The sequence below is a fragment of the Cheilinus undulatus genome, linkage group 3, assembly GCF_018320785.1.
Source record: "Cheilinus undulatus linkage group 3, ASM1832078v1, whole genome shotgun sequence".
Lineage (NCBI taxonomy): Eukaryota > Metazoa > Chordata > Actinopteri > Labriformes > Labridae > Cheilinus > Cheilinus undulatus.
Genome location: NC_054867.1, coordinates 55,466,183 through 55,483,904, shown reverse-complemented (window position 1 = coordinate 55,483,904; position 17,722 = coordinate 55,466,183). Strand labels below are relative to the sequence as shown.

The 17,722-nt window shown below is 38.2% G+C and overlaps 1 protein-coding gene across 1 annotated transcript in view; it reads right to left on the bottom strand.

Moving 5' to 3' along the window:
- The window catches only part of il17rd (interleukin 17 receptor D), a 49,894-nt gene extending 41,005 nt beyond the window's left edge, over nucleotides 1–8,889 (bottom strand). The window contains exon 1 of the mRNA XM_041782993.1: nucleotides 8,770–8,889. Within this exon, the coding sequence (XP_041638927.1) occupies nucleotides 8,770–8,889 (120 nt within the window). The remainder of the gene's footprint in view (nucleotides 1–8,769) is intronic.
- Nucleotides 8,890–17,722: the final 8,833 nt, after the last annotated feature.

Below are 17,722 nucleotides of genomic sequence, written 5' to 3'. Positions count from 1 at the left end.
TCCACAAGTGTTAAAACCGTGGGAAATAAAGCTGGAAACTTGACTTTTAGAAGGAAGAACGGTTCCAAATGTGTATCACAGAATGTTCTAACAGCACCATGGAGACCGTCCTGCTGGAAGAACCACTCACAGAGTTTCTGAAGACCCAGATCAGAAACAGAACGCTGGCTTCTCAAAAACTGTGTTTGAGACCTGCAGGCAAACTGTGGGCATGTTCTGTGGAGTTTAACTAAATACCGAGGCTTTTCTGGGAAAAATAAACCTTGAAAGACACTGCTGGGTATCTCGGTCCAAAGAAATGTCCTGAGAGCTGGAGTGGGAACAATGAGGAGGGAATTTTAGAAGGAGAGGATATCTGGAAAAAACATTTATGAGGAGCAGAGAGAAAATATTCAGTAAAACAAGAAGCTGATCCTGGAAGGAAACCGCATTCATACCACCAAAGAAAATGCAAAGTTCTGTATTGTGAAGTCACATTAGAAAAAAGTACAAAAAGATAAAAATGAATAAAGGTGATGAAAATAATCTTTCCCATGATGCATTCTGATTGTACATCAATGCTGACAGACACAGTTAGGGATGTACAATATCATCAGTCTGGTATCAGTATCAGCAGACATCAAAATTTCTGATATTTAGTGGGGATGCTGAGCATCCACACTATTGATATTAGTGTCGGCCATTTTGTTTATTATTATTCTTCCGTGCCGGCTATCTCCTCCTTCATTCTTTGTTGTATCAACTGTTTGAACTTCAAAAAATCAGTTTCTTCGTCATTTGACTGCTATGACTTTTCTCATTTCTAACTTCAATAATTTTTAAAATACAGCTATTTCTATGCTATGTTCAGCTATTTCTATGCTTTGTCAGCCATTGAACACCATTTTCAGCTACTTTTAGGCTATTTTCAGCTATTCTTAAGCTATTTTCAACTATTTTTAGGCTACTTTCAGCTATGTTTAGGCTATTTTAAGCTTTTTTAGGCTATTTTCAGCCATTTTTGTCCTTTTTTGGCTATTGAATGACATTTTCAGCTACTTTTATGCCATTTTATCCTATTCTATGCTATTCTTATGCTATTTTCAGCTATTTTTTGTGTTTTTGGCTATTTTCAACAGTTCTTCCTCAATTCAACTCTCAGCACCCCTTCACAATTTCAGCTGAAATTGCAATTTTAATCTAGTTACATCTGATATTTTGCCTGTGTATTTCAGCATACATCAACTGTAAATTCTGTCCATATATCCTGATAAATTAGTGAAGTTTTAGGCTGAACAACAGACCAATGCCAGCTGAAGTCTTTTCCTTTATATATCCTCATTCTTTAAACTTTAAAGTGTTTTTAAGGACTAAAGTTTGTTTCCGTGGTCATCCTCAAACCTTAAAGTGAGTCCAAAAGGACTGAAATTTCTTGTCTGAAACTCATATTCAGTTATCTGTATCAATATCGGTGGGAGGTGAGTAGTGGGAGGGAAATCAGGTTGGACTTTGGAGATTGAAACAAAGCCAGGAGGCGATTCAGCTCTCAGTGGAGTCAGAACAGAATGCAAAATATCTGCATCAGTAATCATCCAGGCTGATGATTGGTCGACTCCTGAACATGTGATCATGTCAAACATTACTAAACGCCATGAAGATCTAAATTAAAGGAAGATTTTTGTCCCAGTTTTAAACAGAAGCAGCTATAATGTAAATTGATGTTTTTTATTTAGGTTGATAATTTAATAAAAAAAAAGGTTCTCATAAATAAAGTAAATCAAGTGTTGCTGAGTTCCATTAACGGTTTCATCTCTGCTCTAGAGCAGACAAAGATAGACCAGTGATACTCAACGTGTGGCTCTGGGGCCACATGTGGCTCTTTTGTGATGATTTGTGGCTCTTTTACATCTTTATTTTAAAATATTTTTCCAACAGAAAACCTTAAAAAGGTCAACTTTAACCTCAGAAATTATCCATCAATCAGTTTGTTCCCCACTCTTGTACAGTTGGCTTAAATTGTCAACCTTTATTTTTTTGTTTGTATATTTTCATTGCCCTTATTTGCATTTTTTTTTCCTTTTTTGCCACTTTTAATCTATTATTACAGCTTTTTAAGCCCAAGTTTGCCACTTCTTTTGCCAGTTTTTGCCTTTTTTGTCTTACTTTTTGCTTTTTTTTTTTCCACTTTTTTGTCATGTTTTGCCCCTTCTCACACACTGAAGCTGCCTGTTTCCATTGAATGCCACTTTTTGCCCATTTTAGTCTCTTTTCACTCATCTTTTTGCCACATTTTGAAGTTTTTTTTTTTTTTTAACAATTTTTACCACCTGTAACTCATTTTTTAATCAATTTGGCCACTTTTTGATGGTTTTGCCACTTTTGCCCATATTAGTCTCTTTTCACTAATTTTTGGCCAAATTTTTACCTTTATTTGACCAATTTTGCTACCTGTAACTCATTTTTTGTTACTGTTTTTAACCACCAGTTTTTGCCTCTTTTATCCTGCTTTTTGCTATTTTCAAATTTTTTCCCCCTTTATGCCATTTTTGCCCCTTTTTGCATATTTTAAGTTGCCTTTTTCCATTGCTGCCACTTTTGCCCATTTTAGTTACTCTTTCTTGCCACATTTTTTATCTTTTTTTTTTTTACCAGTTTTACCACCTGTAACTCATTGTTGATTTATTCTGACCCTTTTTCTCCCCATTTTTGCCATTTTCCACCAGTTTTTGCCTCTTTTATCCTGCTGTTTGCTTTATTCATTTTTGCCACATACTACCATTTTTTGACCATTATTACCCGTTACTAATTTTTTTAAATTTATTTTGCCACTTTTTCTCACCATTTTTGCCAATTTTCACCTGTGTTTTGCCACTTCTTTTCCACTTTTAGACCATTTCACCACTTTAACTTATTTTTGTTGCCACTTTAACCCATTTTCACCACTTTTCACCTCTTAGATTGTGGCTCTTGCAATGGTATTTTTGAAATAATTTGGCTCTTTGGTTGATTAACACTGCTGTAGACAAATCTCAGAGACTTCCAGTGACCTGTGCCAACCAGCAGACCAATCACAGAGCTCGTGGTTTAATTCTACGTGTGCCTGTCTCTCTCTAGGGTTCCGGTGGGGCTACAGCGTAGATTCAACAGCAGGCTTTAAACCAGCAGAGCTTTAACGGGTCCCTCATTCACACAAAGAGCTGTAACAACCTCACACCTGTAGAATAGCAGCTCCTCACACCCCCATCCTGCAGGCTTTGAAGTCTTTCTAAAGCGAGGGGGGCAGTCCGTGTCTGAGCGTGTGTGAGGGGGGTGGAGGTGGAGGTTGCAGCAGGAAGGAATGTTTGAGCAGAGTAAACAGTGTGAAGCTTCCTGTAGAAAACACTTCAAAGAGCCAAAGAGGAAACCAGGATAACGCAGACACAGACGGGGCATCAAAGGTGGGCCGGAGTCATCCATCAACACCGGAAAATTCAAACCTGGAAAGCTCGGTACAAACACACGCAGACGCATCATTTTTATTCCTACAGCAAACATGACACATAATATTTAACTTCTGCACTTTTTAAACACAAAAATCTGAACCAGACTTTCTAAATCTTTCAGCTCCACATTTAAAGACAAACTAACAAATGCACAGGACGACCACCAGAATACTAAACTATCCTCATGACTGGTTTTTAGTTTTTAACCGTGCATTTCTGCATCAGCACCATGGAGGCTTTCATACTGATATACAGGTCCATCCATGGGGGTTGAATTTCATTGTAGAATTAAGCCATGATAAAAATATATATATTTTTTTATCCCAATAATAACCGTCTTTATCATAGCAAAATGGGTTTAAATTGACAAATACAGCGAAAAAAGTGGTGAAAAGCAGTTAGAAAGTGGCAAATAACAGGGAGAAAGGGAAAAAAAAGAGAAAGCCAAGGCAAAAATGAGTCAGAAGTGGCAAAAAAAAACCTGCAGGAAATATGGTGAAAGACTGTTAAAAAGTGGCAAAAAAAAGTGTGCAAAAATTAATGAAAAATAGCTGATAAAGTGGCAAAAATTGGCAGAAAGTCTCAAAAATGGGTTATAATAGGCTAAATGGGTTTAAATTGACAAATAAGCGGAAAAAGTGGTGAAGAGCGGTTAAAAAGTGGCTAATAATAGGGAAAAAGGAAAAAAAATGGGAAAGCAGAGGCAAAAATGGGTTTATAGTTGCAAAAATGACAGAAAAAGTAAAGAAAGAGGGCTAAAAAGTGTACAAAATTAATGAATAGTAGCTAAGAGAGTTGCAAAAATTGGCAGAAAGTAGCAAAAATAGGTTAAAAGAGGCTAAATGGGTTTAAATTTGCAGAAAAAGTGGTGAAAAGCAGTCAGAAAGTGGCAAACAACAGGGAGAAAGGGAAAAATGGGAAAATTGAGGCAAAAACGAGTCAAAAGTGGCAAAAAACAGCAGGAAATATGGTGAAAGACGGTTAAAAAGTGTCAAAAAAGTGTAATAAGGGGCAAATAGGGTAAAAAGTGGCTAATTACGTGGCAAAAATTGGCTAAAAAAAAGCAGTGAAAAAGTGGTGTAAATAAATAATTTAAATATCAGACCCAATAAAAGTATGACAAACTTTTCTGCTCCAAAATGAAATGACTGTTAGCATCAATGTTACTGAACCAACATACAACAATATCATCAAAAACCACAGCTGAGGAGGGCCGGATCTCTGGGCAGGCCCGCTGATACCACAGATATCTCATGTTCCTAACCGCTGTTACCACCTCTGAAGACCTTGAGAGAGGATCACTTCATCCCCCCTTTACCTCTCTGCAACGATGACGAAAACATCACCCTGAACATCTCCCATCCTCTCCTGCCCGTGTCCTCAGCATCATCTACCTCAGTATTCACTGCCTTCAAACCAGGGATGCAGCGCTGCATCGGGGATGCTGAATTATTATGGCTGCAGCCACAATTTTCCCTGAGGTCACTGGAAGAGAAAAGTCTACTTCCTGTGACATTTCAGTCACCAAAATGTTCCTGCTGCTTTTGGAGTCATGCCTCAAGTCTTTCAGAGGTTGTGTCTTATAGATGCTGTAGGACAAGGACTATAGGAGACTGGGGTCTAGCCCACTATAAGAACGACTCCATTATAATAATTAAAGACATTTTCAGTCGAGATGAAGGTCTGCTTACGTTTGATCACTAACATGACTGATGACTTTTTCCAGGCTAAACTTCATCACAATGCTCCCATCCTATGGAAATTAACTGCAGAGTGTGCAGACCTAAGGGTGGTTTTCCTGAAACAAAGCAGAAAAGCTCTGAGGATGTGGAGCATTGGTGTTTTCCACATCAAATGTTTTTAACAGACTACACATAAGACAGGAAATCAGCTTTACTACCTGCAGTTCTCCCAGAACCACAAAACTCTGATGGAGAGACGGGGAAGTTTTTCATCCCTGAGGAGAAGTTTTTCATCATTTCTGCGTCTCTGAGTTTGACAGCGGTCCAACTTCAGATGTGGAGTTTGGCTTCTTTGGTGTCTCGTTTCAAGTTCATACATGAGCCAGCTACCAGAACAAGCAAATATCACAGAAATAGAACAAATAACATTTAAGTGCTTCATCAGGAGCAACTCTACTAAAACAGGTTTGGTTTACAGCAGAAAGGCCAAACTTTACTCCTTTATAGAAAGGAAAGACAGAAGAGAGACATTTTCTCATATTTAGACTTTTTCAGCCAGTTTATCACAGGTTTTATATTTCTAAACAGCTTTATATCTTAAATTTATTAGTTCAGAGCAGGGGTGTCAAACTCGATGCCCGGGGGCCAAATCCGGCCCCTGGTACAGTTATACCTGGCCCCCCAGATCCTTTTGTATTTTATTATAACTGTCCCACAGGTTTAAGATCTGCAGACTTCCTCCAGTTTAAACATGGACACAGGAATGTGGGGAAATACATTTCTGTTTCCGTTTCATATTTTTGTTTTTTATGGTTTTGACATTTTATTTCATATTTTGACCTTTTCAATCCACATTTCTGACTTTTTATCTGATTTCTTACCTCTAAGACCCTCAATTTAAAATTTTTAAGCAATTAATATTTTGAATTTAAACTCACGATTTTGATTTATTTTTCTCATGTTTTGACCTTTTTAGCTCGTTACTATGAATTTATCTCATAATTTGGTCTTCAGTATCCTCAGTTTAAAATTTTAAGTAAAACTTTGACCTGTAAAACTTCAAAATTTAATTTTTTTCAGGCTCTGACATTTTTAACCAATGATTTTGAAATTTATCTCATATTTTGACCTTTAAAACTCATGATTTTAAATTTTATCTCTCGTTTTGACCATTAGAAATAATGATTTAAACTTTTTTTCTTATACATTTGCCTTTTAAAAACATGATTTCGACTTTAAACACCTTTTGAGTTAGTAAGTTTGAATTTTTATCTCAGATTTTGAGCCTTCTAAATTAGGTTTTGGCAATTAATGGAAACTTAGATTAAACTGAAATATGGTGCTGCAATTTTCAATGGCAGAAGGTGCAATATTGCATATTGCTGGTGAAACTGTTGTTGAGGGTTGAAGGTTAAATGTTGGCCTTGTTCGGCCCTCAGGTTGGACCCAAATTCAGAATTCGGCTCCTGCTGTGATTGAGTCTGACATCCCTGGTTTAGAGCTGAAGAATCGCAGAAACACCAGCTTTTAGAGTCCATTCAGACAGATCTAGACTACCTGAGCATACTCTGATTTAGTTTGGCCAGGGGACTAAAGTATAGCCTAATCTGTTTTTCTGTCAAAACCAATAAACTAAACAACAAAAAAGTGGCGCCCTTTTACCTGTTTTTGTTTTCAACCAAAAACAGAAAAACATTTTTTTTTCTTTCTGAGCAAAAGAAATTATGTTTCCTGAAATTATCAAAATGAGCATAATGATGTATATAATAAACACTGTAACACTGTTTAAAAATAAAAGCACTATTTAACATAACTATCTTCTTATTATTATCAATTTATAAGTTTGGGTTTTATTTTGGTAGGGAGTCCATTTACCTCATGGTCACATGCTTCCGTTTCTGCGTTTCCAGACCTAAAACGGCAAAACAAAAAAAAAAGGGAAAACCAAAAAAACCATACCGGCCATTATTTGATTTTGTTTTTTTTGTTTTTTGTTCAGAAAGGAAAAAACGTTTTTTCGTTTAGGTTGAAAACAAAAAAAAAAGGAAAAAGGGCGCCAATTATTTGTTTTTTTGTTTATTGGTTTTGACAGAAAAACAGATTATACTTTAGTCCCCTTACCTAGTTTCACAGCTATGCTGTCTTGTTTTTTTTAAGACCTTAAAACCAGGGACAGGGCAGCTAAAATCATCTCTTTATGAGGGTATATTCAGAATAAATAGCTACACGTCTGTCACATTATCAGAATGATGGACTTTGGTAGGATTCTTGCACAAATAAAACTTTATTAACACCTGTTTTTGTACTGAAAATATTTTAAATCATCTTAAAAATCTTGATGTACTGCCCAGCCCTGAATAAACCCAGTACTAAACATCCTTCTTTTGATTTATGTCCTCTTTGTTAGATCATATAGGTGCCAAAATTAAAGGGACGCTTGATTTATTCACCTCACCTAAAACTTTCATTAATAAGTGCTGATTATTGAAGAATAGAGTGGGTTTTCTATAAAAATGCACTTTCTAAATGCAGTTTGGTGTGAATCATGAGGAGAAATAAAGAGGTTAGAGCACAGATAAGGCAGGGTAGAGACTTTTAGCACATTTTAATTTTTTATGTAAGATTTAAATAATCAATTTCTACAAATGCAGAAGCAAAGGGAACCTTTCAGAGTCTGTTTTTAATTCAGCTGTAGCTCAGGTTAGTCTCAGACACTCTTTTCCTTCTCACAGACATTAAAAACACTCTAAAACATGTTGTTAAATGAGAGCTCTCTATCATAGACATTATGTGTGCCAGATTTAAAAGGACACCTAAAGTTCTTCAACAAGCAAAACTATAATGGCACAGGGGCTGATTATCTGGGAATATGGTGGATTTTCTTTAAAAGTGCACATTTTAAATGCAGCTTGGTGAGGAGAAAATGGTGAAAAAGGAGAGGCTACAGTATAGATAGGGCAGGATAGAGGTTTTAAGGACTTTTTCACCATTTCTCTTTGCTATACTGTTAAATTAAACTTTGTTTTACATTTTGGACAAGTTTACATGTCATATTCATTTGATTCTTCGCCCATTATTACCAGTCTGTTTTTAATTCAGTAAAGATCAGAACTGCATCAAATACAGTTTCATACAGTTAGGCACAGGTAGAGACATTAAAACCACTTTCAATTCAACCTTTATTGAGTCAGAGTGCTTTACAGTGTGCCGAATTTAAAAGCACACCTGCCTTCCTTACAGCATGTTCATGATTCATCTTTTCAGCCTTTATAGTCCACAGTAGAGCTGGTTTTCTCCGAATAAGCCCTTCTTTGAATGGAGTTTGGTTTGGAGCGTAAAGGTTAAAAGGACCGCAGAGAGGAGCTGAATATCACAGCGACAGGTAAGAAAGGTAACGTGACCTGGCTTTAAAAACACCTCCACCTTCTCTACAGAGTATTATCTCAAACGTTTAACTATTTTACTAGTTTATCTGTCTCTAACTCAGACAGGTAAACTATCACAAGAGGCAGAAGAGAAAAAACAATCTCCGAAAACTTTAAGACACTTGATACGCAGCAGCAGCCGAGCTAAGGAACGAAAATGTTCTGGAAACTTCGCGTTAAAAGTTAAATTCTGAGTTTTACCTTGTAGCCGCATCGCTCCTGGTTTGCTCTTCTGTTTCCCGGACTCGTAGATCCACAAGAAAAATACAAAACAAGAATTAAAGCGGAGAGAGAGATGAAGAAACTCCGAGGGGCCGCCATTCCTCCCTCCGGTCTGAAGAGCTCTGAGAAGAGGAGACAGAGAGAGAGAGGGAGGGAGAGAGAGGGAGGGAGAAGTTTGGGGATTTGTGGGTGTGTCCGTTCTCTGCCTCTGTGCTGAATGAAGGTGAGAACTTCCGGTCCTTACGCCTTCAAAGGCCTTTTCAGAGCTAACAGGGGCCTCTAACTCTGTGAATTAAAATGTGAGCAACCACTGAAAAAAGACATCTTCTAAAACTTTTGCATTACACTCACGAAATCTGCTGGGTTTGTAAATTAAACGTTTTAAAGTTTAAAACTGGATTAACCAGGTATAAAACAATTACACCTCCTTATTCATGAAGCAGCCTGACATAATCACATGTCAGCAGACTACCATCATTTTGAATTTTGCTAATTTTTAGTATTTTTTCTTCATGTAGAAATGCAAATTAATCTCTAATCCAGCGTCACTGATGAGAGGACTTGCTGCTTTTCTTCCTTATTTCCTGCAGATTAGCCGTTTTTAGGGTTTTCTTTTCACTATTGAGTATATTTTCGACATTTATAAAACTGGAAAACTTTATACACTGATCTTGGCATGCACAACAGTTTCCAAAAAATGGGACACTGCGTTAACTTTGGCAGCTATTTTTAATTTTTGTCATTTCTACCCTTTATAGTTTTAGTCCATTAGACGTCCTCACTAGTCTGAACTCTTAGTCCAAGCATTTATTCTGTTGGAACCAAATCATGGTAGTGGGTTCTCTTAATAAATCCAAGCGCGTGGCTGACGACTCGCTGTTGAAGCACACGTATGAACATAACTGCATGACTGATTGTGTTATCGGAAAATTCAAACAGTTTCTGAAAGCTGAGAAACTGTGCTTCACAGCCAGCATTGGTCATTACTGTAATTTCCCCTTTTCTCACTAAGATTCTAGCATAAAGTTCTCCCGTTTTTGTGTTTTTCATTTTAAACTGTTAAAACACTCTTAACATGCAGTAAAATGTGTTTTATCCATATTAATTATTTTTCTGTTGTCGAGTTATGATTATAAGGGTTTTCTCCGTTTTTTTAAACTTATTCGGCCGGGAGCTCCTCGTTTTAGCTGTCTACAGTCTCATCCACAAACCGGACGTCCTAACATGCAGTAAAATGTAAATAACTGCCATATATTAAAAATTCTAAGTATTGTGGAAAAGTGGGCAAACGCACGTACTCACAAGACATTTTCTGGGCCTTTAATGGTTAAAATAAGAAAAGAGTCCAGAAACTCAGGTTTTAAAGGGTTAACCTTGCAAATCAGATGGATACGCCCATTTCCTTGTTTCTCACTGGTGAATCCATCTTGGAAAGCTCTCATCTGAACCTTTGGGCCCCGGTTAGAAAGTGACAGGACCAATCAGCGATGAGGGGTGGTACTTTCTGGCGCAGCAGAGTCCTGATGAAAACAAGCAGCAGCAAGAGCTGAGGACGAAGCTTTTTTCTTATCGAGATAACTTCAGGAGTCACCGCTGTAACCTACGCTGAACGGCTAACCTGCTCCGGAGCAGGTTATGTTCTGGATAAGAGATCAGGAGTATAAAAGCCCCGCCTCCTGACCAATCAGTTCTCTTGGAAAATGGCCTGCCCATCCTTAGAAGATCCTTTCCGTGCACCAACCAGGATCTTCTAAGAATGGGCAGAGAGGAGGAGAGTGCTTAGGAAAGAAAGAATCTTTAGGGATAGATGATAATTAATTCCGGTGATTTCATCCATACAACAGAGACAGTGTAGAGAAATAAAGCCTTGTCACCCGTTGCCGTGTTTATATATTTGATCTTCTGTTCCCAAGTCTTTTTTGCTCCACTAGGATTGCATCTGAAAAAATGGGGTTAATAATAATGGTCACACATTATGTCCTTTACACACTCGGTCCAATTATTTCGTCCGAATTTTTTCGCATGTTAAAAAAAGAAAATCGAGCTCATGTTGTTCTGGTCCAGGTTGCACACTGATGCCGACATTTTCGTCCGTCCTTTCTTGTCGGAACAGGCTCGATTTTATGCGAACTTTCGCACCAGTCCAAGTCATTTAAATGGGTGAGTGATGATTTAAAACAGTGTCCACTGCTTTCTCCTCGCTTGCTCACCCTCACCGGACCCCTCCTCCCTCTCTCTCGCCCTGAAACCTCACTTTAAACACCAAAGTTTGCTCATTTATTATGTGGATATAAACCATGGAAATATGACTGATGGGTGATAGATGATTCAGATCAGCGCCTGTTGCTTTCTCTCTCTCTCACTCACCCCCGTCCAACTCCTCCCTCTCTCCCAAAACCCCATAGTTTGCAGGTGTGTCATGTGGATATCAGCTATGGAAATATAACAGATAAAGAGGCTACATTTGTAGCCTACTCACAGCTCATAACAGAGACTGAATAAAAAAGTTGCCCTCCATCTCTCCAACATGTGTCTGCGCTCTGACGCATGGGCAGGTGCTGAATGGAGCTCTGTGTCAGGATGGATCCAGCGGGATTTTAAAGGAGTGACAGAGACGCAGGCTCACAGTACTAAACTATTTGCCACCTTTTACGAATTTTCGCAGTGAAGGCAAATAAAAATGCATCGGATCCAGTGTGCAAGGTCCGAGTGCGTGACGTTTTTTTCGGATTACGGATCCGAAAATAGCGGACAGTGTGTAAAAACCTGAACAGCAGAAACATGGATTAATGGAACGTGCGAGGAATTAATATTACAACATAAAATTCGCCGAGGAAGCTCCGCCCCAAACATCTGTACCGTAATAAAGTGAAACCGAGTGATCAGAGTGCTGTCAGTTTATATTGTCCCATAAATTACATTTGTATAATCTGACAAATTTACGCATTAACAGAGTCGGCAATTTTCGGCCAGCATTCATTCCTGGCTTTTGCTGTGGCGACAGTGTTGCTTCTGGCCTGGATGACTGATTTAAATTCCTCCTATTTTTGAAGAATGATTGTCTGTTCCTCCATTGAAAAGATGCTGCTCTACAGGCTTTCTTCATGTTTGTGATTGGTCAGACGCTGCAAACACCACCCCTTTTGTTTGAGCCCGCACTGATCCAGATTGGAAAACCCTGGCTGCAGTTAGGAGTTGATAACGAGCTTCCTCGTACAGCTGATCCGGATTGCAAATGTCTCGATAGGTCAATCCAGCTAGCGGAGAGATATCCAGGGCTTGTTAATCCAGCTTCATTGTACAGGCCTCTGGTGCAGTTGTGGAGGAAGAGATTAGCGTGGATGCTGCTAGAGTGCCAGTTTTATCAGAACTTGACATTTCTTGGTTAAAAGAAGAACAAAGAACAGCAGTGAGTTGTTTTCTTTTCAAAAACCACAAAAGTCGAGTACTTTTTTTCAAGATTTATTTTTGGGCATTTTTGTGCCTTTATTAGATAGAGGAGGACGGTGGATGGAGTGAGGAGCAGGGTCAGGGGTGGGGGAGGGACATGCGGTGGAGGGCCTCAAGCCGGATTCGAACCCAGGCTGCCCGCCTTGGGAGCGCCTTTAACCACTAGGCCACCTGCTCCCCCAAAAGTCCAGTACTAACATGTCTACCGTCACCGTGTTTCGCGTTATTCCTCTGTAGCTGTGCACGCGCAGCTCAATCGGCTACGTCACGTGTTTGTTGCTCTGATTGGCCCGCAGAGATGTGACAGACAGAACGTTCACCCAATCATACTCAGAGTTTTTTCAAAGCCTCTGCCTTTTCTCAAACATTTCTTATTGAAGCTTTCCCATCTGGCGTGTCAGTTTAGGGTTCTCTGCCAAACTGAAGGTCTCTGCTTCCTACAGAGGAGAGGCAGAAGAGCTACAGATGTTTTGTTTTCTGATTTACCCTCAGAGAAGAAATATCATGGCAGGTCCAACAGAAACTAAAATATGTTTAAATCTAGTTCTAGTCATCAAAGATCTATTTTGGGTGGTATTGGCGTTGTCTTCTCGTGGAAAAAAGGCTGTCGATTAACGTTTTAGTCTGAGTTTTAGACGATAGAATTAACACTGAACCAAAGAATAAGCCATATGTGAACAGGATCCAGAAACACCGCTGTCTTCTCTGGACCAAAGCTCATTTAACATGGACTGAGGAAAACTGTTCTGTGGTCAGAGAAAAGCACAGACATCGTGTCCTGTGGACTACAGAGGAGAGGGAGCATCCAGCTTGTTCTCCTGGCTCAGTTCTGCAGCCTGCATCTCTGATGGTATGGGGTTGCATTAGTGCCTATGGTGTGGGCAGCTCTAACATCTGGAGAGATGTGGTCACTCTTAACCTATTTTACCAATTTTTGCCCCTTTTTTTCTTTTTGCATTTATTTCATTATTTTCCCCTTAAAGGTATTTCAGTTCCTTCTACTTTATTCTCTGGTACCTTGACATTTGTGCAGATTGTAGCCTAACTATGAAGTCTGACATTAGTTGCATGGTTTAGTTAATTTGCCTGTATCATCAGAAAAATAAGTAATGCTGTTTACAGAAAAGGAGTTTAAATTTTGAAAAAAAAAAAAAAAAAAACTACTTTATCGTACTATGGCATTAATAATAATAAATCATGTTCTGTTGCTCTGATAAGAGAGGTTCCTGTTCATAAAAATATAAAATATAGTTAACACAGATTAAAACATCCATGGGCTCTCCACTTGGCTGGTGCAGGTACAGGCTGGTTGGCTCGGAATCAGCTGTTATTTCAGCACATCATAAGGTAGAGATAACAGCACCACCTAGTGTTGAAAGTAAGTAATGCATACAATAATGCAATAGGTCAGGGGTCATCAAGTCCATCTGCACAAGGACCAGATTTAGTCTCAACAAAAACTCTGGGGGCCTGATTTTCAAATACATAAAAATTAGATGAACATTTTGGTCTGATTGAAACATTATTGCAGTAGTATTTGTGTTTTCCTTTAAACTACAGGACATTTTTAGTCATTACCAGTGATATCTATCCCTGTTATCTATAATGCAGCAGGCCTGACAACAGGATTGGCCAGACCCCTGAAAATACAAGAGATACAATACAAGAGAATGGGCCCTCCCTAACAGTCATTTAGCACCAATAGTAACCCATTTTTGACCATTTTAACCCCTTTTTGATACTTTTTGCCCCTTTAACCTGATTTTTGCATGATTTTAACCCCTTTCAAACCATGTTTCCTGCATGTTTTATCCCCTTTGTGCCATTCTTTTATCAATTTTTTGCCACTTTTCTTCTATTTATGCCACTTTTTAACCCCTTTTAATACATTTTACAACAATTTTTACAACTTTAAAAGCATTTTTCCCACTTTTAACCCATTGTTGATACTTTTTGCCCCTTTTTTGCCTCATTAATCCAATTATTGAAAGATTTTAACCCCCTTTCAACCACTTTTTCTGCATGTTTTATCCCCTTTATGCCACTCTATTATAATTTTGTGTTACTTTTCTTCTATTTTCGCCATTTTTTAACCCATTTTCTTTACATTCTTGCACTATTTTTTGTCATTTGTAACCAATTTCTGATACCTTTTGCCCCTTTTTCCTCCTGTACCATTTTGTGACAAATTTTAACCTCTTTTCACAACTTATTTTCTGCCAGTTTTTGCAACACTTCTGCCAACCTTAACCATTTTTTTAAATATCAACTTATTTTGACAGTAAATTTCTGTAAAAACAGATCTAATGCTCATTCTAAAACTATTTCAATGTTAATTGTTTGTGGGATGGATTTAACAGCTGCAGACATTTAAAGCAAAAGGATACTCTTAAAATCTTATTTTCCTCCTTTTCTGAATTTAATGATCTTGTGGGGGCCGGACGGGAAGCTTTGGGGGGCCTGATCTGGCCCCCTGGCCACCAGTTGATGTAAGCATCTCATAGCATATAAGATCACAGTATTATTTTTATCAATTTCTGCTCATGTTTTTGGCAATTCAGTTACTTCTGAGTCAGTCAATCTCCACTGGTTTGCACTTTGAACGTTTGAAAGCAGTCCTGTCTGTATCGCTCTGTCCTGGTGCCACACGCCCTCTGGTGGCAAAAGTTAGAAACAGCAATTCCCCAAATCTGTCCCACAGTGGTCAGTCTCTGTCAGTGATGGAGAAATGATCTGATCTTTTTATTTCAAAGAGGTGTTAGGTCTCGGGTATAAATTAGTTGAGAACCTCATTGTTGCCCACTCTTTTTTTTATTGATGAGTCATGAACTCTGACCTTAACTGAGTCAGTGAGGCCTGCAGGTCTTTAGATGATGTTTTGGGTTCTTCTGGGACCTCCTGGATGAGTCGTCCATGCGCCCTTGGAGTCATCTTGGTACTCCTTTGAAGGTTCACCACTGTTCACAGTTTTCTCCATTTGTGGATAATGGTTCTCACTGATGTTGGCTGGAGTCCCAAAGCCTTAGCAATAGCCTTATAACCTTTCCAGACTGATAGATGTCGGTGACTTTGTTTCTCATCTGTTCTTGAATTTCTTTAGATGGTTCCATGATGTGTTGGTCCATTCAGTAGACCACCACCCACAAACAGGGTTCAAATTTTAAAAAAATTAAACAACAAATTTCAAACATTTATGTCTAATCTTTAAACATTTCTAATGTTAATATATTTTGGATATTTTAGTTTGCAAATGTCCTTAAACATCTGCCTTTCCCTCTTATTCAGTTATAATGCCATTAAAAACCCCTTTTTCATATTTTTTTGGCCATTTTTCAACTTCTTTTTGCTTCTTTTCCCCCAGAAGCTACATTACATCATTAAATATCCCTTTTTTCCATTTTTTTTCTCATTTTTGCGACATCTTTTTGCCACTTTTTCCCAGTTTTGCCACTTTTATCCTATGCCCTTTTTTTTTTTTTTTTACAATTTTTTGCCACTTTTTGTCCATTTAAGCTGCCCATTGCCATTTAATACCATTTGTTTCCTTTTTTCCCAATTTTTGCCTTTTTTTCACAATGTTTTTGCCACTTTTATCCAAATATTTTCCCTTTTTTAACTATTTTGCCACTTTTTGTCTATTTAAACTACCCTTTGCCATTACATACCACTTGTTTCCCTTTTTTTAGCCATTTTTGCCACTCTTGACTGCTTTTTGCTCATTTTAGTCACTTTCCACTCATTTTTTTGTCACTTCTCACCCATTTCTGCTGCTTTCTGACCATTTATCCATTTTTTCTCCCCATTTTCGCCCCTTTTCACCCATTTTTGTTGCTTTTTGAACATCTTGCCACCTTTAACCTATTTTTATTGCTACTTCAAGCTGTTTTTGCCACTTTTCACCTCTTAGATTGTGGCTCTTGCAAAGTTATTTCTCACAAATTTGTCTCTTTGGTTGAGTTACACTGCTCTATAGCATAGTCCCTATAGTAACTGTAAGTTTATCCATTTTGCTCAGTGCACAGCACAGGTTAGCAAAGCAAATCATCTTTTTTTCAGGTGTCTGGTTCCCCTGAAGCTCTGTGGCGCCCCCCAGGGGAGGCCCGCTTCACACTTTGAAAACCACTGGCCTGCTTCGTGTTGTCAGACAGGTTCTGTTTAAGGGATTTCTGGACTCAGCAGGTCTGGCAGTAGTCAGGTCTGGTTGTGGATAGTAAAATGTACTTTTTCACATCACATTATCAACAATGGATGAACTTCTCTCACCTCTGACAGGTACTGTGAGGCAAATAGAGCTGAGCTATCAACCATAAAAATATACTGAATTTGATAAAGTTGAACTCATCACAGAGGTACTAAACCTCTCTCTCTGAACAGTCTGGCTGCAGCCTTCACATCTCTGACAGCCGCTCTCACAGACCGTTCATTTTAGACAACTTCTGTGTCAGAATAGAAGTGCTGTAGTAATCCGGTTTTAGATTTAATAAAAACTTTATTCATAGACAGAGTCTGGCAGGTATACTCATGAAATAACCACATTATAACATTACAGACTAAACTGAGAAAAAGGTCAGAGGTCTAAATAATTTAATTATATATCAACAAGAATGGTGGCTCACTTTATCAGAATCAGCTTTATTGGCCAAGTATGTTTACACAACAAGGAATCTGACTCTGCTTAGCTTTGCTCTCAACGTACAGGAATTAAACATTAAATACATTTTTATAAACAAATAAAACTAGAAAAAGTACAACAAATCAGATTTAAGCATTAAAAGCTGTTGTTAGGTATTATTCCTCATATATACAAGTCCGTGTGCATTGATGGCATCAACAGAGTAACTCTGACTGTTAAGAGGGCATCAGAGTATGCTAGGTTTGTTAGCTTTAGCTAAGGCTAACATAACTATGCTAGCTACAGTCATGGGCGAAAGTATTGCGCCCCCTGGAATTTTTCCAGAAAATTCACCATTTCTCCCAGAAATTGTTGCAATTACAAATGTTTTTGGTTTACATGTGTTTACTTCCTTTATGTGCATTGGAACAACACAAAAACATCCAAAGAAAAAAGACAAAATTGACATAATTTTACACAAAACTCAAAAAAATTGGCCAGACAAAATTATTGGCACCCCCAACTTAATATGCACATAATGTTACTTCATAAGCCAATATAGCTTGGCTGCTTTAGCAACACAGGCTTGAGCAAACATATAAGCTAAAGCTAATATAGCTATGTAGATAACCTAGCAGTCTGAACTAACAGTTAGCCATGTCAGCTAGATAGCCACGTCATCAATGTAGCTATGTTACCTACGTAGCCGGCCAGCTAATGGAGCCACATTTGATGCGTAAGAACACAGATATGGACACGCGTAAGAATGCTCATGGACACTTTTTTTCCTGTTTACCCGACTTTGTTAAACATTTTGTAACCATGTTTTCTTGGTCAGGTCTTACACACACAACCTTACTGTAACTCTAA